The sequence below is a fragment of the Convolutriloba macropyga genome, chromosome 4, assembly GCF_964194025.1.
Source record: "Convolutriloba macropyga chromosome 4, txConMacr16.3, whole genome shotgun sequence".
Lineage (NCBI taxonomy): Eukaryota > Metazoa > Xenacoelomorpha > Acoela > Convolutidae > Convolutriloba > Convolutriloba macropyga.
The window spans coordinates 58,735,569-58,762,257 of record NC_134471.1 but is presented as its reverse complement, the minus strand read 5'-3'; the positions used below and the strand labels follow the sequence as shown (position 1 = coordinate 58,762,257).

At 37.2% G+C, this 26,689-nt stretch overlaps 2 protein-coding genes across 2 annotated transcripts in view; one reads left to right on the top strand and one right to left on the bottom strand.

Annotated features, from left to right (window-relative positions):
• The first annotated feature begins 1,257 nt into the window (after positions 1–1,257).
• Positions 1,258–7,122, top strand: LOC142338560 (uncharacterized). Its single transcript, XM_075388351.1, has 5 exons — positions 1,258–1,420; positions 1,744–1,992; positions 4,990–5,167; positions 5,843–6,006; positions 6,440–7,122. Exons 2-5 carry the CDS (start codon positions 1,841–1,843, stop codon positions 6,849–6,851), a joined length of 906 nt encoding a protein of 301 aa, XP_075244466.1. The 5' UTR covers positions 1,258–1,420; positions 1,744–1,840; the 3' UTR covers positions 6,852–7,122.
• Positions 7,123–16,210: 9,088 nt separating this feature from the next.
• The window catches only part of LOC142337789 (uncharacterized), an 80,253-nt gene continuing 69,774 nt past the window's right edge, over positions 16,211–26,689 (bottom strand). Inside the window, exons 10-15 of the mRNA XM_075387307.1 lie at positions 26,092–26,227; positions 25,533–25,700; positions 20,462–20,582; positions 20,011–20,176; positions 17,048–17,233; positions 16,211–16,531 (exon numbers count right to left, since the gene is read on the bottom strand). Coding sequence (XP_075243422.1) covers positions 16,427–16,531; positions 17,048–17,233; positions 20,011–20,176; positions 20,462–20,582; positions 25,533–25,700; positions 26,092–26,227 — 882 coding nt within the window. The 3' untranslated portion in view covers positions 16,211–16,426. The remainder of the gene's footprint in view (positions 16,532–17,047; positions 17,234–20,010; positions 20,177–20,461; positions 20,583–25,532; positions 25,701–26,091; positions 26,228–26,689) is intronic.

Below are 26,689 nucleotides of genomic sequence, written 5' to 3'. Positions count from 1 at the left end.
AGTTTAATATTCTCACTGTCAAAAAAACAAAAAAGGATCTTCGGTCATTAAAAAGAAACTTTTGTGTGTGTGCGAATGGAAATTAACAGCTGATTTGTTTTTCAAGTAGATTAAACCACATTCTATTGATTTATCAAAACCATTCGTCTATTTAGAGCAAAGTATAAATTTTCAGGGACAGTGCTCTTTCAGTTATCAATCATATTTTAGGATGTTGAATAAAGAAGATAAAAAAGAAAATAAATAAAAAAAATAAAAATTTTTGTCAGTGCACAAAAATATCAGAAATTTATTACATCAGAGATTGTTTAATTTGGGCAACTGATTTCAAATACTTTTACAGTCAAATAACTTTGAATTTTTGAGTATTCAGTCTTTTTATGCTGTTTTCTTATTTTCTTCATTTTTGCGAAGGTCAAATTCGAATTATTTCTGCTACAACGAAAATTCTACCGCGAGAAGTAAGAATGGCATACAGGATATTTTAATGTAATAATAATTTGATCATACTGTATGTCAATTTTCCTATATAAAGCAACAAGTAAATTTTTTGTCACAATATATACGTCTTTCGTGGTATTCAAATAGTTGAGACAGATTTTTAGGATAAACAGTGTTAATTTTCAGAAAAAGATTTGAAATTTTGTGCAAATTTTTTATTAAAACCTTTGATTGTTCTAGAATGCTAACAAACATATAGTTTTATATATTTGATGTACCAATTTACGTTTCTATCGTATTTGAACCGTGAAAAGCCGAAGAAGGTGAACGCGATTTTTTTTTTAATTTTTGAAGCTGATTAGCTGCTCGAGAAATCCAAAGAAAAATTAAAAAATTTGTCAACAATCAATCTAATTGTTCAAGGGTTTTTGTATCCGTTGCAAAGATATCAATCAGCCAAAATTAGCTATACAAAAAACGTGGGGCTGGCATAAAGTTCAAAAAAAAGGCTGGACTCCAAAAATCTTAGACCTATCCTGACTTCCAATCCGTCTCTCCCTGTTGAAAACCAGGATCTGAACGTTGACAAGTTGAATAATGGAGCGTTGATTTTATTTATGCTAAAATCTGGGGGAAATCTTTCCTTTTATGTTTCCAAATGTCTCAATCCTTCATGCTGTTGTTTGAGCGGGAACACACGTGTTCAAACAGCTACTACAAACGTTGAAAAACCATAAAAGCTAAGGATTGTGACCCGCCAAATTAGAACAAAAAGGCTGCGCTCAAGTCTTGAATTAATGGCGTTGTTTCACACCTAGCATAACTGGAACAAAAGATCTACTTTTATGCTATTACCTTTTGTCAATAGACACATGCAACAACAGCTCTTACAGCTGCTGTTTTTGTTCCTACAGAGACGAACACATCATCATCAGTTATAAATAAAAAATTAAAATTTCCTCAACTGAGCTAAACCCAGGTTGATCACGTTGCGACCTAAGATGGTATGTACATCGAGGTTCCAGATCAAAGCAACCTATGATCATACATACCACCTTGGGTCGCATCTTGGGATGTAAATTGAGTCCCAAAAGAACTTTGGCTTACAAGGGCTATATGGCCGCACATTAATCTGGGCTGAGGTCGCACACGGGTCTGATCAGAGGGGAATTTCTGGAAAAGGTATGATCGGAGGGCAAAGCATGGAAAATGGCCTAATCAGAGGGAAAAGTCTGGAAACTGATCTGATAAGAGATCGATTGGGTCTGCAACATCAACCTGGGTTACTTATGTGAGTTATAGATATATATATACATTTAAAAAACTACAATAGAACAGTCACTAGAAGACTCTCGACCCAAAATTTAGAACAGAGGAATCTTTATAAGGAATTTGCCAAATGTTGAGGGGATTCGACAAGACGTGGGATGTTAGTGAGTCAAGAGTGGGACCTGGATTCCCAGAGGGGGACTCATCTGATTCAGAAAGAGAGGAGGGAGATATCTCCGATGAAAGAAGGAGTGATGTTAGGAGAATACATCCCACTGTCAGGTAAACTTCTTTTATATCTAATCGAACCGCGAGACGGAAAAAGACCAAGCGTTCTGTAAGGTGCTTCACAGTCTAATTACTTGGGCGAGGAAAACGAGGAAAATCGGGAAAAAAAACTTTTAAAAAAGGCATAGCTCATTAAAAAATTATATGTTCGCATTATCAAAACATTATTATGAAAAAATAGACATGGGAACCTATATGAATTGGGACCGATGTTAATTGAAGACTTTTTAAACAGAAAACTCAAAAAAGGGGAGAGAAGATTAAAAAAAACTGTGCCATTTTTGTGTCAAAAAGCGATCTTTTTCCATAGATTTTCTCAATAACTTCTGCACGCGCTTAAAAGACCAGTTAGCGGGAAAAAATTTTCACATATTTTACAAAAAACGACACATCACCAATGCATTTGGATTGTAAAAAAGTCATCAGTGAAAAGCATTATTTCGCAACAACTAACAACTCGGAGACTAGTTATTATCTCCTATGAGCTCTCAACGAGTTCTGAAGCAACTCAGGGCTAAAGTTATGGTTAGGCCTTTGTTCTGATTGTCCACAGTATCTCATTGTCCATGGCATATCATCAGACTTTCCGGACCCTAGACTAATATCTCCTGATACGATGTAGACCAAAGGTCACTTTCTGGCGAGAACCCGTAAACTATGGACTGGGAGCTGAATAGAATATGTCATCCATATTGTAAATAGCATTCCAAACTCTGTTGAAGGGCTGCATTTCCTACCTCTGTTTGCGAACTAATTTTGTTTGATAAGAACTGACTTGAGATGTGCACCCAAAACCTCTTTTTTCCCATAACCAGGTCGTCCTTTTTAAACGTAAAATTGAAAACTTAATAAGACTTATACGGTACCGTAGAGAACTTACAAAACTAAGTACGGCGCCGTATAAGGAAGTAAAACGTTTTCTGCGGTACCGAAGCCAAATTATTGGATTACCGATTTCTTTAGTCTGACTTCCTAAAAACGATTCGAAATATAACGCTTACCACATACAAGCTATTTTTTAATTTCTTGTTGGCACTACTTTTTGGGTGCACCTCCCCTTTGGCCGTAGCCTTAGGTATTTAGTCATCAGACCTTTAGAGAAACTTGTTCCAAGCCATGAAGACCAGAGCATCGGTGCAAAGACCTCTGGGGTCCAGCTCATTGAGGAGTTAAGTCCCGTGAGCCTCAAGTCTCCTTATCCATCTTTCGGCACATAGCAGAGCATGTGTTGTCTGGACCAGACATGCAGTGTAGCCACTCATATCTTTTGGGCTCTGCTTTCACAGATACAACACTATTCTGTTGTTTTATTTCTGGGGCTATCACTATATCTACCTTGTCTGGACTTTACACAGTATTTCCTACTAGAAGATTTTCATTTCAGACATTAATTGTGCGCAGAGATCACACAGTTTTCTCATCAATTACTTATCACTTTTCAGTCATACAGTGTAGCATTCAACCCAAGCTCCCTCACATCTCAATTTTACTAACCCTGCGTTCTTTATATACTAGCAGGGTATTTCAGGCCGATTAGAGTTGGCAAGAGACTTTCATTGGAGTCTAGCCAAATCGCTATTAAATGGTCGAACTTAATCTACAAGTCTCGATTTCATTTTCGTTACGTTGTTGATTTTCGAATCAGTAAGACCATATTTTGCTCATTGGAGACATTTCCAACAGGTAAAAGTCGGCGAGACATGACCTCAAGAGCCACTTTTATACAGGGTCCCACAGACGACTACTCCACGTTTGCTCCCTTCTTTCAAAAGCACTGTTCAATGCTCTGCCTGAACGCCCTCATCCCAGGTTCATGCCTGCGCTGACGAGTATCGGACCGGCAGGGAACATATCTTGACCTTAAGTCTTTGAGTCCTCGTGATTTGTTAGATCTCTCGCGGACTTTTGCCGCTTCGCTAGACCAAAATCTACACAGGATGGCCCACGAGGAGGTTACGGCGACAGTAGAGACCCATCCGGCATTCTACTGTAGAGACCCTTTCGGCATTCTACAGTAGAGACCCATTTGGCATTCTACTCTATCCCACTTTTTGGGTACAATTTTTCACACCACTGAAAATGTACAAAATTTAGTACGGCGCCGACAACTTTTTAGCTATAGTGTTTTGTTGCCTTAGTTTTTTGGTTTTGTTTCTAGAGAGCTTAAGGGTGCAATCTTAATCGCTACTCAGGCTCAATTCTCCTATAGCTATTTCAGTAACTCCTCGACTAACGCTCCCTAGCCCCAAATGATAACGCAGTAGGAAATATACTAAAATTATACAGGAAAAATCTCAAAAATTCGGTTCATTAAAACCTGACTAGAGAGTTTTCCGACAGTTTTCCGACAGGATATTGCATAGTTTTTGTGCAGCCTATTAATCTTGGTAAGGCCTTAGTCGGGCAACTAACTAATCTGCGTTCTGGGTGAGTCTTTAGTATGAAACCTTATTAATCTTAATGCAGCCTTAATACGCAGCCGTAATGCAGGGGAAGATGATTATACAAAGTATGTGTGAGATCTTTCACAAAAACTTTTTATTTTGTATGAAAATTTTTAGGATTACAGTTGGCAGGGGAGATAGCAAGAGATCATTTTGCATTTTAAATCACTTTTGCAGAATATTTAATTCCAATTGGGAAATTATCAATCATGATAAAACTCTCAAATTAATTTTGTAGAAATAACCAGTTAAGTTTAGGTTACGTGACTCTGCTTGAAGTCAATGAAAGCTTGTAGAAGCCAGATCTTCGAAGTGACTTCTTCAGAGTCACGTCATCTTGATTAAAACACGCAACTTCCAAGTTTGAAAATTTTGAACATTCATGGAAATCAACTTTTGGCTATGGATACAGAAACTTCTGTCACTTTAACTTCGGACTGGATTTTCTGTATTTGAAAATTTCCAATTGCATGTTTTAGTTCTTTCAACATGTCTAAAGGTCACTTTACATTTTTTCAAAATTAACAAAAATGTTGGACTATTACAGGCCAAAGCACGAGGTGCCAGTGCTGCGATACCCAGTAGACAAAGCCAGGTCTAAGAAGCTGCATGAGATTACAATATCTAAACTGAAAGGCAGACAGGTTCTGTTCCCCGTCAAGAAGAAAATCACTCGACAGAGGTTGATACCATTCACTGTTGTGGCAGACAGCGAAGACTTCCGGGTTTGTGCGAAAAATTGCAAAAAATTAACACAATACATTTTGTAAACCCAAATACGCATTTAAGAAAGCCGAGGGCCTTGCATTTGATTCAATGTTATGAGCAGGTACTTGAGGGGAGGGGGGGGGGGCAGAAACGATAAGTAGATACGATCCTAATAAGCAGATTACTTGAATAATTTTCTTATAACGTCTTGGTTTTCAAAAAAAAAAACATTTTCATTTTTACCTGTTCAGTTTGAATCAATAATTGAATCATTATCACTACAATTTATGGAGAATCATGAGCAATCAGTATTCTTCTCGCTCTTCAATTTCTCATCTAAACTACTCGTGACCCTTGCTTCTAAAAGCATTATTTGAGCTCCGCATTATTTATGTCTTTGTATGTTGTTAATTGTATATCAGTAATTGCTAAAATTCTTGTTTAACTATCATAAAATGTTGATAAAAACTGATAAAATCAGGATCAAGAATAGTAAGCCACATTGATGCTATTATAAAGACATTTTATAATAGTTCGAAAAATTTGGAAGATGGTGGGTTGTAGGTTGCGGGTTGAAAGTCTGGGTCGCTATAGAGAATGGGTCCATGATTTGGACCAGTATTTGGACCATCGGGATTTGGACCAGTATTTGGACCATCGTGATTTGGACCAGTAATTTTACACTTGCTTAGATCTTCCAAGACGGGGAGGAGTGGGAGAGAGTGAGGTTTGCAGTGAATCAGAGACTGAATGGCAATCTGAAGGAACACTTCGATGTCTCAACAGAGGAGGAGGTCAGAGTTGGTCCATACACACTGTGTACAAAGTGCGCAAACTTCAGAAGCAGGCCTCAATGGTCAGTCAGTTCTCAAAAATAGAACATCCACTAAGGGGCATCACAATTTGCTCGGCCGCGAATCTGGGTGTAATTTTTTTTGGGGGGGGGGGAGGGGGAGGGGGTTACAAGCATCATGGATTATATACAGTTTTCTTAAAGCAAAATGTAGCACCAGAGAGGACACTATTAGACGGTCTGGTCCGTTTCTAAATGCCTCTTGGAAACGGCAATTGGAATTTGTCTTTCTTTTCTGGAAATCAATTTGCTTCTGAAAGTGTTTGCCAATTGCTGAGTGACTCATAAAATTGTATTTCGACAACTGGTTCCATCAGCCACTAATTACAAATCTTCTACCAGAACAAATTTTATTTAAAAGACGATCCATGATACAAAGCAACTTTCACGCAATTCGAATGGAAATAAAAACCAACAATTGTTGCTTTGCTTTCAGTCCCTCGCAAATATACGTCAACGGATCCAACAAACGCAGTTCTCTCGCAGACACTACAATGTACCAGGCCTGGCGACGTAGCTTGCTGGAACTTCAACCATATTTGGACAGGCGTGAACGACTTCGAAAACAAAAACGTCGCAAAAGGGAGGGACTAGGACCTCTGCCGGATGACTCGGACATCGACATTTCCGTGAGCGAAGAAGACGACTCGACTTCAGAGGATAAAAGTCACTCGAGTTTGAACTTTGACGAGGCTTATTTGTTGCTGACTGAGGCAATGAACAAAATTGAGACTTCCTCAAGCAAGACCAAAAAGCGACTTGCAAGTGCGCACAAGAGCTCGCATAAGTTCATGCGAGAAGCAACCGGCTTTTCGGCTATTGAAGAGGAGAAATCTGACGTCGAGTGAAACTTTGCATAAACAAATTTGCTCTTATGTTTACAGTTTCAATGTCGAGGGCAAGATAAATTTGCAAACTTACTGAGAAAGTACTAAAAAAACAATTAAAAAAATCTTTAAGAGGTCAATGATATTGATATATTAAATCAACTGACCCACAAACAACTTCATTGTCAGATTTTATCATTTATGGATGAATAAGATTTTATGAGATCTAATCATTAAGTCGTATAATATAAGTCGAAATAGTATATTGCAATTACTGGTAGAGCTTATTCATTCCCACAAAACCGTTCCAATTACAATAGAGTTGATTTCTCCAAATTCTTTATAAATTACTTATGATCGAAGTCTAACTCCAAACTTCATTAAGAGCAATCCCTTAGAGCTAATCCACAGCTATGGAGCAAAAAAATGACAAAACTATTCGAGAAAATTTTCATTTTTCCAACGTAACTATGAGAGTGTTCTTTTGACAGATGACGATAGCTTTTAGACAAAATTTCTGATAATCTTAGGAAAAAGTTGTAAGAACAGAAAAGAACAATCACTATTTTACGATCTCTTGATTGCTCTCCGAATTTTCTCGTTTTAAATCCGGTCAGACTCCAATCAACAATTGATAGCAGTTAGGCTTCTCTAAAAAGCTATATAATTATATTACAAGATTTAATGGCCCAACATGTAATGTCAGCATGACTATTGTTTGTTATTAATAGCCGCACAGCGATAGCTGGGGCAATCATTGGCCTTCTCTTGGTTTTTTACAATTCAAAGAATTTGAATTGTATTGGGGCACTGTCTTTTACGACTCGAAGAGGAGTATTGGAGAAGTCCTTCTTTTTTAATCAATTTTATTGGAGTGAATTTTGAAGCGGGAAATGAAACACGTGAAAAAATTTTGAATGATTTTGTTGCTGAACAAAATGAAGAGTGGAGCGAAAAGAGAGTGGTTTTTTGTTCATATCGCTGTTTTCTAGAGAGCGAGAAATTGAGGTGTGAAAAAAAAAATTCTCTAAGCGAGCGAAATTTTTTGTTCACGTGCGGCATTTTAAAGCAGTTTTTTCTCATTTTTTGGGTTAAGAGGTTTGGTTATCATTTGCTTTTCATTTTAGGCTGGGTTTGGTAGTGGTTGAAGGTTTTTGAAAAATTATATGAATTTTATGCTAATTCGGATGTTTTTCATTTCTTTTGCTGATTTTTGGGCTAATATGTACGATTTCTTTTACCATTGTTTCGTTTTACTGCCTCAAATGGACATTGAAGACACCCCTATTACTTGAGCAATTTTTAGTTAACGCGTGGTTACAGTTTTGTGGATATGAAGCCTTTTTTTGCTGAGAAATATGACGACAATGTCGAAAATTGAAACTAATTTTCTTAATTTTTTTGCAGTTTTTCGGTTTTTTCTGTTCTTTAGACAAATTTCTTAACCTATTGTGACTTGCCTATTGTTTTGCGAGCATCTGGGTACCCTATTGGCCGAAACGAATTTTTGTTTAGATTTATGTGCTTTTGTAATATCAAAAAATATATTAACTTTTTCCAGTTTTTTAGTCAAACTTGTTTGTAAAACTTTTTGTTTCATGATTTGGCTTCAAGTATTTTAAAAAATCTAAATGGTTTTAGTAGTTAATAGTTTTATTGATGAAGTAATTGTGGCAGAGATGGTTTCTTGGGGTATCTATTTATGACAGAATTCGATTAGATTTTTTACCATATTTTAATAGACTTGATTTTTTTTTACTTTTTGTTTTATGGTTTTATTTTAAGATAATCGTAAATTGTTGCAGGCACGTTCTGTCTAATGAGTAGTTGGATGGCATTTGAGTGGATTTCCACTTCGAGTCGTTTCCGGAATTCTTCCGGATATGTTTTTTTTAATCAATTTTTGGAGTGAATTTTGAAGCGGGAAATGAAACGCGTGAAAAAATTTGGAGTGATTTTGGTGCTGAACAAAAGTGAAGAGCGGAGCGAAAAGAGAGTGGTTTTTGTTCACACCGCTGTTTTTGAGCGAGCGAGAAATTGATGTGTGAAAAAATTTTTTCTAAGCGAGCGAAATTTTTTTGTTCACGTGCGGCTTTTAAAAGAGGGTTTTTTGCAACTTTTGATGGTTATGAGGTTTGATTATGATATTGTATTAGTTTTAGGTTTGTTTTGATAGGAATTGAAGGTTTCAAATAGGTAATTTAATTTTTAATGCTAATTTGGAGGGTTTTGATCAGTTTTGCTGATTTTTAGACGAAATTTAATGATTTTTTTACCTGTTTTTTTGTTTTACTGCTTTAAGTGGGATTTGAATAGAAGCTTGTTACTTAAGGAATTGTCAGATACCAATTGACTAAAGTTTTGTTGGTTTAAATCATTTTTTTCTAAGGAAAAATAACCGAAAAATTGAGAAATTATAAACCATTTTTCTCATTTTTTGCAGTTTTTCTTTTTTTAAATCTTACAAAGTGTCTTACCCAATTTTTATAACTTGCCTATTGTTTTGAGAGTTTTTCATTGCTCTAATTGCAAAAGAACCTTATTCGGCTTTATGTTTCCTTGTACTATTGAAAAAACTCATTTGGTTTTGGATATGAATCATTTTTTGTTGAGAAATATGACAAAAAATGGCGAAAATTGCAACTATTTTTCTTAATTTGCTCCTTTGCAGTTTTTCGGGTTTTTTTCTGTTTTTTGAAACAAGTTTCTTAGACTATTATGAATTGTCTATTGTTTTGCGAGCATCTGGATGCCCTATTGGCTGAAAAAATTTTTTCTTTGGATTTATATGCTTTTGTAAAATTAAGAAATTTACTAACTTTTTCCAGTTTTTTAGTGCAAGTTGTTATTAAGAGCTTTTTTCATAAATTGGCATCAAGTATTTTTTTAACATTCACTTAAGTGGTTTTAGTAAGTAAACTTTGTTTTGATGAAGTAATTTTGTCTAAGTAATAAGAGATGAAGTAATAAGAGATTTGATGAAGTAATAAGAGATAGTCATTTCGGGATCTCAAGGTATGATAAAATTTGATCAGATTTTATCATATTTTAACAGATTTGATTTTTTGTTTTTACTTTTGTTTTGTGGTTGGGTTTCGAGAAAATCATAAATTAGTGGAGGCAAGTTTTTTCTGATGAGTGGTTGGATGGCGGTTAAGTAGATTTTCACTTCGAGTCGTTTCCGGAACTCTTCCGGCTATGTTTTTTTTGAAGATCTGTTCACACATTTTAATGATTTTTGACGTCAAATTGGAGTAGTGATTTTGGTCACGCCGAAACAGGAAATGGAGCAAAAAAGCGAGTGGTTTTGCGGCGTGAAATTTTTTTGCTCTAATTTTAAAGAAGAGTGAGAATACGGTGTTTGAACAAAAATTCGCTTTATCGGTAGTGGTTTTTTGTTCACATGCGGCAAATTCACTTTGATTTTTACTGTTTTTGCGATTTTTGGATCGGATTTTTTTTCTAAAGGGTTTTTCTAATCCATTCATAGTCCGCTTTAGGTCTAGCTTTCTGTTTAGTCAATGAAAATTCTTTGAATTGTACGTCAGGACTTGTCCTGCTATATTTTTTTATTTTGTCGTCATGATTTTTGTTACAACCATATGACGTCACAGCCACTTTTTGTTCATTCGTTCATGCAATTTCAACTGAATTGCATATATGACGTCATTTTTCGCTCTTAATGGAGCGAGTTTTTTTCACGTGCGTGATTAAATTTTTGGTCACACTTGACTTACCTCACTCTCAAGAATGACTTCCTCAATTTGAAATTGATTTTTATTTACTTTAATTCAAAGAGATAAGGTCAAATAGGTGTGTGTCACTCTAAATGAAGGTTAATTGAGAGCAGCTAATAGAGTCAGCAAAAACGTATACAGATTTTAAATATAAATATAACAGATCAGCCTTCAATGAAAAGACGAATTGTTTTGGTCTGTATTTTTCACTGTTTTTTAGACTGCCGATCTAAGAATCTGTTGCAGCTATTTTTTGGCAATCTGCTAGCTATGTTTAAATTTTGGTTGGACCCTTGTAAAGCATGAGATCTCAGAAAGGGACTATAAAGTAATTTTTTAATGAATCAAAATTTACAATTAGAAAATCTTGGTTCATGGACGATCATTGTTATTATCACGAGTTCAACCCGAATCACCAATGCAATCACACTCGCTTCCTTCTGGGCAATACTTCTGAGGTAAAAATTCCTGTTCTGGGCAATCACACTTCACCCGCCACTGAGTTACAATTTGTATGATAAAGTTTTAAATTTTGAGATCCCCACTCATTGGGTGACTCCCCGCCCATGGATGAGACACTTCTCACGGCCAACTTGCTTCTTAACTTCTGGAACAAAGATTCAAAGATTTGCTCCCGTTTCATATGTGTCTATAATCTCACATTCCTTGCAAGGAGCTTGATTGCAGACAGCCGAATTGCTGTAACAAAATCCCGCCGGTTGCAAGCTTCTGTTATCAGCCAGAGTAGCTAATCGTTTGAGGGTCTTACAAACTGTCTCTGAAAATCCTCCAAACATTTCGAAAGCCAGAGGAATGAATTGAATTCCGACTTCACTAACTTTCTGGGCGTACTGTTGTTACTTCCTGTCCTCAGCAGATGACAGTGCGAAACCACTCTTCTCCGACGCATTTATGAGGCTTGAATGCAAGGGAGAAGTGACGGTAACGTCTAAAGCTGCTGCTTTAGCTGATTTCCATACAGGTAAGAAAATCTGGCCCTGTCTGGAGTTATTGTCGGGTAGTAAACTTTTCTGTTTACAAATGGGATACAAAAGAGCTCCCGTGCAAGCTGATATAATTTTGTCTCGTACCTAATCATGACGAGAGATCATATCACTCTGCCATGCATGACACGGCATGGCCGCCCATTACATCTACAGTCGCAGATTTACAAAAAGGACTTTTCTCTCGTTCTCGTACAGTTTTACACCCAGTCAGTATTTGAGAGCAACAAGGAACTCATTGGAAGATATGTGTAGTCCCAGAGCTGGAATAGGGGCTGCAGATAACCAGGCAGCAGACTGCTGTAGAGAAAAAGATTGCAAACAAGCTTCTTCTCTTAGGTTATTTGTATTCCTAACAAGTTGTCGAAGGTTGAGTTATCAAGTTCTTCGTGAATTTTTCTTTGAGAGGGATATGTCGTCACAATTTCGCTCAATTTTTCAATTACATTAGCAAATGAGATGTATTCATTTGGATTATGGCCTGTTATTTTTTCTACAAGAACAGAGGATTGAAAATTGGAGCCAACGTATGCAGCTTGAACTTGATCTGCTGATCGTATCATTCCTACACCGGTTTTATTGATTGGAAGGCATGCTTAGTCCCAAGAGGTATCTGACATCAAAACTCAAAGAATACTTTCAAAGGTTGCAAGCTGAACCGAATCAAATTTTCGTAGGAATTTGTTTGATTCGTCCGAAGGAGAATTGCATCGCAAAGAGCAGACCGTTTTGGGAGCACCGAAGCAAAAACGCAAAATACTAAGCGCACATTGAGGATCGTCGACATATGCTAAATCGTCTAGAAGTTCCTCTAACTTTTTTACAAGTTTGAGAAAACAAGAGGAAACAAAAATATCAGATCCTATAGCAGCTCCTAAAAATTCAATTCCATCTACACAGTTCATCTTGATCAAACTGTCAACTTTCGTCATGCTTTCGATTAGCCATAGCGCGCACTTATCCTTCCTGAGTTCTAAACCGAATTTTTGTCCTAATTTTGAGAGAATTTCCAACGATTCACAAAGTTCGATCTCGGTTCCTGCAATAATTCCATCATCGAGATACCAGCAATATTTCCAGTGGTTTGGTAATTTGCTTTCAATTTTGTTAATAAGAGGCCAGATGGCCAGTGAAAACAAAATTGGACCCAGTGGATCACCTTGTTGCACTCCTGACTGACTGTCAACAGTTGAGGTATTCAAGAACAAATCATTTTGCTTCGAGTAACAAAAGGATGTAAATGACATTAAACTAGACATCAAAACTTTTGTTGAGCCGAGGAGATGTCTGCGCTTCACTGAATTAAATGCGTTTCCGAAATCAGTTTGGAGTACGCCCCCACTTTTTGTTCCCTTCATCATTCTTTCGAAGGTTTTTTTTGTTGCATGCACTATGCTCTCGGCATCTCCTCTGACATCAACTCCCAACGGCTTTGCTCCAAACAACTTAACCGCGTCGGTGGCTGCTTCTTTTGGAATCCACTTGGCAATAAGGCGCCGAATAACTTCACCCACATCAATAGGTCTAAGACCGGTTTTCCTTTTATTCAATGCTGTTATTGTAGCAATACGAAAAGCTGTAGCAACGAAGCTTGGGAGCTGGTCCCTGCTGGCCATTTTCACTCATTCGGTTGGGGAATTCATTGCTCGGATTGATCGGAAATTGAACAATTGATTTGGTGGAGAAGATGCTCGGGGTACATTTGGACGGCCCAGCTGCTGTGAAATTCGAAAAAGAATGAAGCTTCAAAAGGACCTTCGCATCATCGAAATGAAAAGCTTCGCAGCTATAGTCTTCCATCGGCTCAAGAGTTTTGTTTTCCCCTGGATGCAGTTTTTCGAGTTCAATGAGAGTTTTTCTGTTGTCGGGCGCTATTCCCTCCAATGATAGTCTTTGCTGCACGACCAAATTGTCCTTGTAGACAAAGTGTTCTCTCTCGGGAGGCCAGCGCTTCCATTGTGATGTTGCTTTTTTTTGCTTGCTTCATTGAAGCCACTTTGTACCAAAGGGCAGCACGCTCACCCAATCTCCATCATTCATATCTATTCATCCTTGAGTTATCCTGCTGCGGCTTATGTTTTTAGCCCCTCTGTTTGAAGCACGCAAAATACGTTTGCCAACTGCAAAAAACGTCTTCCAGTTATTAAACAGTCATGATTTGAGATGCAGTCCGCTATGATTGATGTAATAATCCCGGACCATAGCAAACGAAACTTCACGGGGATATAGCGGATTGTTGGAATATTTTTACTGCAAATAGCTTTCAAATCTGATAACTCGCTTGTATTGTCCCTGGGGCCTGGTGAACCACTTTCCAGTGTTCCAGATTGAACCAAATCGTCTATGCGGTCAGATAGACCTTTCGGTATATTTTTCAGTGTTGACAGAAAGTTGATTGAATTGGTATATTTTCAAATTGATCGAATTGTGAATACGCCCAAAATGATTTCGAGCACACCATTCATCGTAGTTTGAAGCCCACTGCAAGTATCTCACCTTGGCCCTGACCAAGTGGTGCTCCAATATGGAGACTTCATATAGGTTATCTTTTCTGGTGGGATAAAAAAGGATAGTTCCAATGGGAATCAGGAAACGAGATATGTCATCGTTAATTGTCAGTTCACTTATTTGCTGTAATAAACCAGTTGAGGAGTCTAACATAAAGTTCCTTCCTGAACTGCGAGTGGTTTGTTCCTGTGAGTAACTTTAGACCAGAGATATAGAAACTGGCACTTTTTCACTGATATTCAAAGGAGTTTTAGTAGGGGGGATGAATTATTGATTATATCGTGGTTTGCTTCCGACTGAACAAGATCTTTAGCTCTTAGGTTGTATTTCATGGTCAAAACGCGATAACGATTAGACAAGCAAACCGCTCCATGAATCGGATGTTTCGATGATCTGAAAGGCGAAAGGGAGGAGGAGCGGGCTGAGGGTGGGCTGTAAGGTTTGGATCCAACCGGTTTTGACTACCTTCCTCGGCCACAACTCGATAATCTGGATAATCTCCCTTCACACATCCACCCCAGAATGTAATTTCTAAGACAAAAAAGGAAGGGGTTTTAAGATGGGTCCTGAGTTGCAGAATGTTGTTTACAAAGTTTGTTTTTGAAGATGGTCTGTTCAGAAAGTGGCCAATACATCCAGATCACGCACAGATTATGAATGAAGTGATAAGAAATTGCACCAGTTGTAGGAACAGTTTTGTGCTTAAAACGAAATGGAAACTTTGCTAAAGTGAGGGATGACGAGGGAAGGCTCTGACGGGGGAGGGTGGATGAAAAGGAAGAGTCGCACGCCCCGAAGAACACTGTCCCACAAACTTACATCCTTTCAGCAAGATTGGCGATTTGTACACTTACAGGCTACTGTTAATCTAATCGTCACCGCTTTTCACCATCTAAAATCAATTGTATAAACATAATCGGCTAACGTTAGACAAGCTGCTCTCAAAGGACTGGCAAAATTTCGACTTCATCACTGACTAGCTGCGGTTTAGGGAGGCTAGCTTTAGTTTCATTGTGAGCGGTGGGTTTGGTAGTGAACGCGGTTGGTCGCCAGCATGCAGTTTAACGGGTCGATTTAAGTGGAGGGTCGGAATTGGGGGGCTGAGTAGGGGCAGGGGTTACGTGGGAGGAGCTCAAGCCAATCTCTAAGAACCACCCCTCACACCATGAATATATGTCTCTCAGACAGTTTCAGTGAAAAATATAATTTGAGACATGTGAGCTGAGCTGTAAGTTCTCAAGAGAAACTAATGCCCTCCGGTCTTTGTCTGTTTATCCCGTTTTTGAGAACAATAAACAAACTGTTCAAACGGAAAAAAAACGATCAGACAAAATGCTAGCACGAAAATTTGCATAAAAAAGACTACCAGCAGTAAAAAAAGATGCTACAAACTAATTGCTACTTTTAAGAGCAATTTAAAAGACTGACTTGATCCAAATAATTGCTAGAAACTGAATTTGAGAGTAACTAGATTTGCTCTCAAATAACGTAGTTAGTGGTGACAGTAGTTAATTTGCCGTTGAGACCAGACTGACTGGGCAAAGCAAGATACTTTTTAAATGATATTCTAAGCATGTGCCGCCATTTGCTCTAAACATTTAAATGGGATCTTTTCCGTTTGTGCCCCCCAGTACGTTTTGCGCCCCCCCCCCGTTACAGAGCACGTGCCATTACATAGTAAATCATTATGTAAAAATATGGCACGTGCGTCTGGGGGGTGCAAATAATATGCACCCACTAAGCTGGGGGGGCACAAACGGAAAAGATCCTTTAAATGATTTCTTTTCCTCTGCGAACTTATGCGTTCTCAACAGTTGAAGTGCACTAAAGTTTTCCGCAATCAAAGAGAATATTCTTTGGCTTTGCTTCTTTATCCCATTTTCTCTTCAGAAACAGTCGAATTGGTGGGAAACATCGCCTAACATAGGAAACAAAAATAACTACACCAAATTTCATTTTTTTTACTTATTCGGGACCTTTTCAGCTAGTCCTTAGTTTAGTGGCTGCAATTTAATGGTCTTCCCAGAATCGCATGTCAATTTTTTACATAATGTGCTCCGTAACTGAGGTTGTAAAACGTACTGGGGGCCCCAGACGGAAAGATCCTTATTTTGTATACGCATTGATGAAAACGTTTTCAAAAGAATAAATTTAAACAACTAACGTTAACCTTAAAAATTTGATGATAACGATTTGGATCACGCGTAAATGAAGAAGTCAGATGTGATGAGTTTGGGAAAAAAATAAATCCGAGTCACGTCATCTTTATAAAATTTTGTGTACAGAATTTTGGTCAATCAATTTATAACAAATACTCAATCTAAATTTGTTTTTTTTTGCTCTCTTTCTAATAATCTTCATTATCTACACCATCTGCTATCTGTTCACGCAAGTCGTTCACTTCTGTTTCTTCCTCCTGTTTCTCAAAGATCTCCTTGATCACACCCATTGACTAAAACATTACCCTTCTTAAATTTTTAAAAATTCTTGAGAATTTAATTTAGACGCCAATAAATATAAGACCATTAGAAAATTGCTTAGCAACGAGAGCTAATTTCTCTCATATTCAAAGTTGAGATACAAAACTCCAAATGCGTGCCAATTTATTTATTCAGAGTCTTCAAAATTGCTTCAAAAAACGCAAAAATACAAAAATGACGGTTCTTTGATTTCAGATGCCAAAACTCTTGAGGTGAATCTAAATTGAAAGAGAAAACCCTTCACCACTGCCCATGATATAAGCAGTTTCCAATTAAAACTATGATCAACTCAGAACAAGTGTGGTAGCAATTGAACCAAGATGAACAGAAAGTTTAGATAGTGAATGACGAATAAAACTTTTGGTAGTTATATGTGGCTAAAGTTCATCCTGTGATTAGTAAAGTAAGAACTGACTTTAAAAATAGAAAATAGAAAAGATCTATCTTGCAAGATTAACATCGAGTCTCGACTAGGGATTCCAACTAACCCATACGTAGAAAGTGGCAGCCCCGGATGACACATTTCTGACTTGGTTTGTGTTGTACATCTGCAGGATAGAGTTTGCCTTGTCAGCTGTCTCGTTTGACACTGATGCGATGTTGAAAGTGTTGATCCTCCTCTTCAGAGACTCGCGGCCCAACTTACCAATGTGTACTAGACAATCTATCCATTTCTTAAAAAAGAACACTGAATTGATCCACACATATTACTGTACAGTGCCTGTTGATTGTTGATGCCCGTTCAAACAATTTGGCAAGGTAAAAGATTTTATCTATTGCCGAATTGTGTTATAATTGAATCGTTGACACTTAGATTATCTAAAATAGCATTGTGTGGAAAGATACATAATGTGTCTAAATGCTCAGTGAGAGATTTTTTTGTGATACTTCGCAGTTAGAGAGATAAATAATTATAGAGAACTACTTTTCCATTAGCAAAAATTATAATGATTAAATATTGTAAAATTGTACCCTTGGCTGACACATGTTCAGTCATGCATGGACAATGCTAAAGACAGCAATTTCAGCAATGCAATCAAGGATTCTGCCAATCTTGCATCTCAAAGATAGCCAAAAATTAAGTTGAATAATAGATCAACCATACAGAAACATACCCGGCAGATTGCCGGAAAATAGCCGCTGTTGATTCCAATAAGCATGATTGGGATTGAAAGAATAGAAGATATTGAAAACATAGCTGGCAGATAGCCAGAAAATAGCCGCAATAGATTCGTAGATCGGCAGTCTAAAAAAAACAGCAAAAAAGACAGACCAAAAAAATTCGTCTTTTTATTGAAGGCTGATCTTTTATATTTTGATTGAAAATCTGTATTAGTTATTGCTGCCTCTATTAGCTGATCTCAAATAACCTTCATTTAGAGTGACACACACTCATTTCACCTTATCTCTTTGAATTAAAACAAATAAAAGTCAATTTCAAAGTGAGGAAGTCATTTTTGAGAGTGAGGTGAGTTAAGTGTCACCAAAAATTTAATCACGCACATGAACAAAAAAAATCGCTCCACTATGAGCGAAAAATGACGTCACACATGCAATTCAGTTGAAATTGCATGAACGAATGAACAAAATGTGGCTGTGACGTCATATGGTCGTAACAAAAATCATGACGACGAAATAAAAAAAAACCAAGAGAAGGCCAATAATAGCCCCAGCTACCCCTGTGCGGCTATTAAAAAAATATTTTTGTACAAAAACATTTTTTTAAGTTGAGATTTATTTTGATGGCATTTCGTAGTTGAACATATTTCTGTTTCTTAGAGAGAGGCTACAGGGGCTACTATCAATACCAGAAAGCATAAGAGATTGTAACTAAGACTTATAAGAACGACGTTCAAATAGCGGGCATCTAAAATTGGGCTTTATGGGTTTATCCCGTTTCTATTTCTGACTTTGATTTTTTAATAGTGACTCTCTTCATTTTGAATTGCTTTGCTGAGCAACTGATGTTCAAATTCACTTTTAGCAGAATGAGAGAAGAGAGAAACTAGCCTAGAGAAGTCAAAATGATTTCAAGCAAAATGTCCCAAAAGCGGCAAAATGGTAAAGCGAAAAAAAGTTCGACGAAGTAAAAAAACATAGCAGGACAAGTCCTGACGTACAATTCAAAGAATTTTCATTGACTAAACAGAAAACTAGACCAAGAACGGACTATGAATGAATTGGGAAAACCATTTAGAAAAAAATCCGATCCAACAAATCGAAAACATACCCGGCAGATTGCCAGAAAATAGCTGCCGTTGATTCCAATAAGCATGATTGGGATTGAACGAACAGAATATAATGAAAAAAGATTTTTGTACAAAAATATTTTTTAAGTCCGATTTATTTTGATGGCATTTCGTAGCTGAACATACTTCTGTTTCTTAGAGAGAGGCTACAGGGGCTACTATCAACACCAATAAGCATTAGAGGTGGTAACTAAGACTTATAGGAACGACGTTCAAATAGCGGGCATCTAAAATTGGGCTTTATGGGTTTATCCCGTTTCTATTTCTGACTTCAATTATTTATACCGACTCTGTTCATTTTGAATTGCTTTGCTTAGCAACTGATGTTCAAATTCACTTTTAGCAGAATGAGAGAAGAGAGAAACTAGCCTAGAGAAGTCAAAAAGATTTCACGCAAAATGTCGAAAAAGCGGCAAAATGGTAAAGCGAAAAAAAATTTGACGAAGTAAAAAAAAAATACGAGCGCAATAATAGCCGGCTGAGAAGATGAGGGCGGCTATTAAAAACTGTAAAATTCAAAGTGAAATTGCCGCATGTGAACAAAAAACCACTAGCGAGAAAGCGGATTTTTGTTCAAACACCGTTTTCTCACTCTACTTTAAATTTAGAGCGAAAAAATTTCACGCCGCAAAACCACTCGCTTTTTCGCTCCACTTCCTGTTTCGGCGTGACCAAAATCACTACTCCAATTTGACTCCAAAAATCATGAAAATGTGTGAACAGATCTTAAAAAAAAGACAGCGCCCCAATACAATTCAAATTCTTTAAATTGTAAAAATTCTTTGAATTGTAAAAAAATAGTAGCGCTATAATATCCGGCTGAGAAGATGAGGGCGGCTATTAATAAACAAAAATTGCATAATTCGTTTCCAGTAGATCAATCAACGATTTGCTTTAGATCTATAGGACAATCTACTTGAAAGGTAAAGTCATTAAGTGGAGGCTGTCGTTCTTTGTTGCCTTCTAAGGCACAATGTCCGTCCCGTCAGTTCTCTCACTGTAATCCTTATGCAGAAATATTATGTATCCTTATGTATCCTCTGCTAGTTATAAACTCAGAAAAACATGGAATTTTGGATCCTATAGAGCAACAAAATCATTTTTTTCGAGCTTTTCGTCATGAGAACATATCATTATGTTGACAGTTACGCCAAATATCAGCCAGACTTCTCATTTTTGGTTCCATTTTGTAACATACATACCTCTGTGGATTTGAGCGGAGTGCCGAGGAGAAGGAGGGTGGCTCTGAATATCTGGTGGACTTCCACAGGTGGACTGGAGTAGTTCTTGATCTCTGCTATCGTCTTCTGGTCCAGTTTCATAATAGCATGTCTCAACTTCTCTATGTGACGCAGCGACTCCAGAATTCTATCAAAACAGAATAAGTTGTACTTAAAATGAACTGCAGTCAAGTAAAATAAGTAAAAACCTATCTGGTTCAATGTAAACCATGATACTTCTCAACAATCATGAGAGTTAGCAGGAAAAAAATGATAGATGGCAACTGAATACTTTCCGGACACGGTTCAAATATGATTTCACTTGTCTGTTTTCCGTTCACAAAAGTTTATTGAAACAGGACGTCAGAGAAAAGTTTTCGTGATAATTCTGCTAATTCTAATTTTCTTATTAATAAAGTTAGTAATAACTTACCTCTCAGCCTTTGCGGTTTCCAACTCCAGCTTGTACTGCATGTCCCTGCTTGACTTCTTGACCGCATCTATCGTCTGCTGTAGTTTAGGAATAGCTCGAATTTGGATAGCCTTCAGCAAGTCTGAAATACATTGTGCGCATATTTTTATCTCTGGGAATTGTTTCCCCATTATTCTAGGAAATCAACAAAAAATGTAAATTTCAGATAATGCATGTGGGCCTATTAAATATAAGGAAAACTGATCAGCTAGAAATAATTTGAGGCTCCGTAATTTGAAACTGCTTCGTCACTGAATTTTAAGCTAACGAATATTTTGTGGAATGAGAGATACATATTATAATTCTTTAGAAGTTTATTCTAAACACAAGATAGACGCCTATCATTGATTCAATGAAAATGTCCGTTCTAAAAATAATAGGATCAAATTCATTTCAAAAGCATAAATGAACGCCTCAAAAACTTTTGACTTAACTAGACGTGACCTCATAGATTAAAAAATTAGCGCGCCAAGATTCAAAAACAGTGTGCTGACTACAAAGGCGTCGGGGCAGAAACACTTAGACAAACTCAGCTGAGTTGTATCAATCAAGAGTTGCCAAGGGAAATTCGTTTTCTTTGATATGATAGAGTAAACAACGCAGCATAAATGGGCTAAAACAACAATTATCAAGAATGAGAGTCCGCATGTAATCTGGCCACTTCTATCAGCGAAAAAAATAAATTTGATTATCCAGCGAGCAGAGAAAAAGGAAACTTATACATTATCTCACATTTTGAAGCTTTAAAAAACAATTATAAAACATTCCGCGGAGTAACTCCAAATTTTCTATTTATTCAAGAACGCAGAAAGCAACCCAGAAAGCGAAAAGTGAATTGAAATTTTCTCAAACACGACTCCATATTAGGAAAAAAATTATTCAGGATGGCTAGTAAAGAAGATCGGCGGAATAAAACCATGAAACCGTTTTTGTTGGAGACCTAAGTATCACATATGCACAGAAAAAATGACAGAGAAAAGTAACCACACGAATTGAGGTTCAAATGGAGAAGATGGAAAATGTTTGTTGCGAAAGTAGCTATTTAGTTTTTTTTTTCATAAAACTTCCAATTCAAGACTTTAAGCAAACGCTTAACTACTTAGAATTTCCCTACTTCAGTTAAATTTGCTTAATCAAATGAATAACTGATAGAAGTTCAGAGCAAAAAGTTTGAGAGCAGTCAGAAGTTCAGAGTAATAATTATCGATAGAATTGTGCGTGTTTAAAAATTATAATTTGATCAGCGTTTAAAAAGTTAGAAATATTTTGTTGGCCATAGCCAAAATTTTACAGAACAAAAACGACTTCGATGAAAAATGCAAATAAATAATTCTCAGCAAAACTTTAAAGAATATTCTTGAGTCAAACATTGAACATTCTTTGAGAACATTTTTTACAAGATTTTTGAGTCTGAAAAGTCTTGACCCGCAATCAATACTTTCTATGATCACCTATACATCCTAAAATGGAACCATTAGTAGTCCAAAAAATATGAACCTTGTAATCTAAATTAACTGTTGTTGAAATGTTTATGATAAAAATGGAAGAATTGTCTCGAAGCAAACTTTTTGAAAAATTAATTACCACCCATTTTTGTTCAGAACCAGAATGACTATTAATTCTTTAAACAAACTACTTGCTAGAGTATGATACACTATTCTTACAAAATGGTTTTAAGAAAAAAATTATATCAAAGGATCAAATCCTTTGAAATATAACCAGGAACCTTAAAGTGTCTTTCTTCCGCCGAAGCAACAAAATCCTGAAATGAATTCAGCAGATCTTATATTGAAAGTGGCAAAGTATTAAAAACTGTTAGGTGATCATTGAGAGCCATTACAATCGGAGGATTCAAACCTGTTGTGACGCCCATCTATACCTATATCTGTACGTCCATCTATAGTGACGCCCATCTATACCTATATCTTCAAACCTATATTGTGACGCCCATCAATGACAGACTTTAGGTTTATTTTCATGCTTCAACGCAGCAGTAATTCAAACATAACCGACTAATGTCGGGCGAATTGCTCTCAAACCACCTGCAAGCAGTTGGCTTCGCAAGTAGCTAGCTGTAGCTGCAGGGCCACTAGCTTGAGAATAATTGAGGTGGGATTATGGAGCGAGGGGTGAGCATGGGAAATGAACATGTGGGTGATGTGTGAAAGGGGTCAGACTAAAGAAACCGCCCTTCGCGCAATTAATTTATATCTCTTCAACGGTTTCGGTGAATCGCAGACTTAAAAACCCAGTAAGACGCACGGCTCTAAGAGAACTGCTGAGCAACTCAATTTCCTCCAGGCTTTATCTGTTTCTCCCGTTTTTGAGGACAAAGTCAGACAAAAAACGATCAAACGAAAAGTTGATAGTACGAAAAAATACCAGAGTGACTGACATAATTGCTGCGAACTTCGTTTGAGAGCCATTAATCAATTTCAATAAAATACAAGCAACTTAAATTTCTTATTTTATACACTCATACACTTATTTTGCAACGGTATCGTATCGCTTATCTGGCGGCATTGAAATTCTGCTGCTCTGTGTTTTTAATTTAAAAATGGCAACAAACATAAGCCAACCAAAGCCAGATGAACTGCTCTCACACGACAGGCGGGTGCAATTTAATTTAGGGGTGTAGCTTAGACATTTTTTTATGGGTGCAAAAACTCCGACATCATAGGGTACTCGAACGCAGGACCACCTCGATAACTGTCTTTATTACATCTGCGCTACGATGGCTTTGAACTTCAAGCGCTCACAATCGCTTTTATCTCAGCAACAAACTTTATTTCGGAGTCAGAGCAACGAAGAACATAGCCGGCAGATTGCCCCAAAATAGCCGCAATAGACGCTTGTGGCCTTCCATGAATAGAAACAACAAAAGAAAACATAACCGACTAAACGTCGGAAGAATTGCTCTCGACCGACTAGTGGGAGCTTTAATCAACTGCAACCTGCTTCAGTCGGGGGGGGGGGTAGCCTAAAGCCTAAATGGGAACAAGAAGTTCAATAGTGGGCTTCAAATAACCACATTAGAGGTTAACATATACCACTATTAAGATTTAAAGTGAAAAATGGCACCATTTTGCAGCACTTTTCATTTGACTTTTAGTATTCAATTGCCGCGAATTGAGTTCAGCTGCTTGAAATTGTGATTGAGGGCAAATGTTACATCACGCGAAACGCAAAAAGTCAAGGGCGTAAAAGTCACTCAAAAAGTCAAAATGGTCAAGCAAATTTTGGCATAAAAAAGACACACATGATTACAATAATTGCTATGAACTTCGTTCAAGAGCAATAAATAAAATAGACAGATTGGCCACCAGTCCTTTAATAGACCACTAGACTCTTTGGTTAGATTTGGACGGTCATTTTCATGAGACACATACGCTCTATAAAGAAAAAACCCCAATGGATTCTTGTAATATTATTATTCGAAATCAAAAACTCAAGACTCTAATACTCAAAAATTAGGGTATATATGTTTGGCACTACTTAGATGCACACTATTGACCTTTAACTAGTAAATGTACATTAAAAATTAAATTTCATTAAGCAAGTTCAGAAGCAATTTTTTGAGTGAGGTAAGTCACGCAATTGACCACAAAGCAGAACAAGTGACGTCATGCACACAAATTTTAACCGCAAAGCAGTAGAAATCACTGAAATTGAAAAAGTCAATTCCAAGAAGTCAGGTCTCAAGAATCATCGATGGAGATGAATTACAAAAACATAGCAGGACAAGTCCTGACGTACAATTCAAAGATTTTCATTGACTAAACAAACACCTAGATCTAGAACGGACTATGAGAAACCATTAGCCAAACAATTTCCAAAAACATAAATAAAAAACTAAAAGAAGAACAGAAAACCAATGTCAAAATGCCGCATGTGAACAAAAAACCGATAGCGAGATATGGAAATTTGGTTCGAACAAAAATTTAGGCCTAGAATGAACTATGAATTGATTGGGCAAACCATTTAGAAAAAACCGATCCAAAAAACAAACATACCCGGCAGATTGCCGGAAAATAGCCGCGTTGATTCCAATAAGCATGATTGGGATTGAAAGAATAGAAGGTATTGAAAAAAAAGATTTTTGTACAAAAACATTTTTAAGTCCGATTTATTTTGATGGTATTTTGTAATTGAACATATTTCTGTTTCTTAGAGAGAGGCTACAGGGACCACTATCAATACCAATAAGCATAAGAGATGGTAACTAAGACTTATAGGAACGACGTTCAAGTAGCGTGCATCTAAAATTGGGCTTTATGGGTTTATCCCGTTTCTATTTCTGACTTCAATTTTTTATACCGACTTTGTTCATTTTGAATTGCTTTGCTTAGCAACTGATGTTCAAATTCACTTTTAGGAGAATGAGAGAAGAGAGAAACTAGCCTAGAGAAAAATGTCGAAAAAGCGGCAAAATGGTAAAGCGAAAAAAAGTTTGACGAAGTAAAAAAAAAATACGAGCGCAATAATAGCCGGCTGAGAAGATGAGGGCGGCTATTAAAAACTGTAAAAATCAAAGTGAAATTGCCGCATGTGAACAAAAAACCACTAGCGAGAAAGCGAATTTTTGTTCAAACACCGTTTTCTCACTCTACTTTAAATTTAGAGCGAAAAAATTTCACGCCGCAAAACCACTCGCTTTTTCGCTCCACTTCCTGTTTCGGCGTGACCAAAATCACTACTCCAATTTGACTTCAAAAATCATGAAAATGTGTGAGCAGTTCTTAAAAAAGACGGCGCCCAAATACAATTCGAATTCTTTGAATAGTAAAAAACTACGATGCCCCCAATAATAGCCGCTATAGCTTCGCGGCTATTAATCACCAAAAAGTGAAGCGTAAAAAAGTCACTTTAGAAGTCGAAGAATGTTCTAGAACACAAGCGCAAAAACGTTCAAGCAAAAATTTTGTATAAAAAAGACCACGTTCAAAATAATTGCCTCAAAATTTGTTCGAGAGCAATTAAATAATATTCAATGAATTTCAATTCCCGACACCACAGGGAAGCAGCACCTAACCTGCCCGTAGTTGGAAGTACTGCATTAGTTCCATGCCCTCCAGGTAGTCCCCGTGGATGTCTGGGATCTCATTCTCCTCAAACAGTCTGAGAGCTTGCATCAAATCTGCCTTATTCTTTTGCTTAATAGCCACCTTCAACTGCTTCCTGATTCGGCTTCTCTTCTTTTCTGTAACACAAAGGTTCTGATCAAACATTTATTGAGGGTGAGCGTTTGAAATCACACCTCATCTATGCCATGTACTCACACAGAATCAGTTTGTTTTGAGAGATTTAGGCGGTTTTCAATACATGACCTCATAGTGGCCTAACTAATCACAATTAATTCAAGCATTTTATTTACAGAAGTTCGTGCTTTTTTACATCAGACTATGGTGGAATTTGACTCTTCATTGGTTATAATAACGGCGTATTTTCAATTCCCCAATATCTCAATTCTTCGAAAAACAAGTCCATCCAATTTACACCCAAGTTTCCAGTTGTTTCTCACGTGAGTGTGATGTCTAATCGATGGAAAGAAACAGGAAAATAGAATTATACAAGTAGCACGAGGACTATACCTTCTGCCTCCTCCCTGGCCAGTCTTAGATCCCTCTCAGCCTTCAGCCTGTTCTCTGCATCTGATGCTACTCTGTTCGTCTGTGCCACCAACTCCAACAACTGTGCTTCCGCCCTCGCTTCCGCTTCCGCCGCCCTCTACATACATATCATTCACTTTAACCAAATTTATCCTCCTAATCTCTTTACGTTACCCGTACCATATCACCCAGTCTGATCCTGTCAAATATAAGGCTGCTAAGAGGACACTCCAGAGTCAACCTGTGAGGTTTCTACTAACAGAGAACAATCAAGACTTGGGGGTCTCTGCCCAGAGAAAGGCCAAGTCTTGGGTCACTCTGTGAAGAGTAGACACAAGACTTGGTGACCTCTTGGCAGACAAGACGCAAGACTTTGGATTTCGCTATAGAGCTGTTTTGTCTCGCAGATCTATCCAGAAAAGGCTCTTTTAGGAAGTCTTGTAATCCTTCTTTTGCGCATTTCTCAAAAAAATTAAATGGTTTAGCAAAATATTGAAATCCTCGATTGAAATTGATATAAGCATCTCAGCTGTCTGATGCAAATCTCGAATTCAGCGATGGTAATTGCACATGCTGGCTT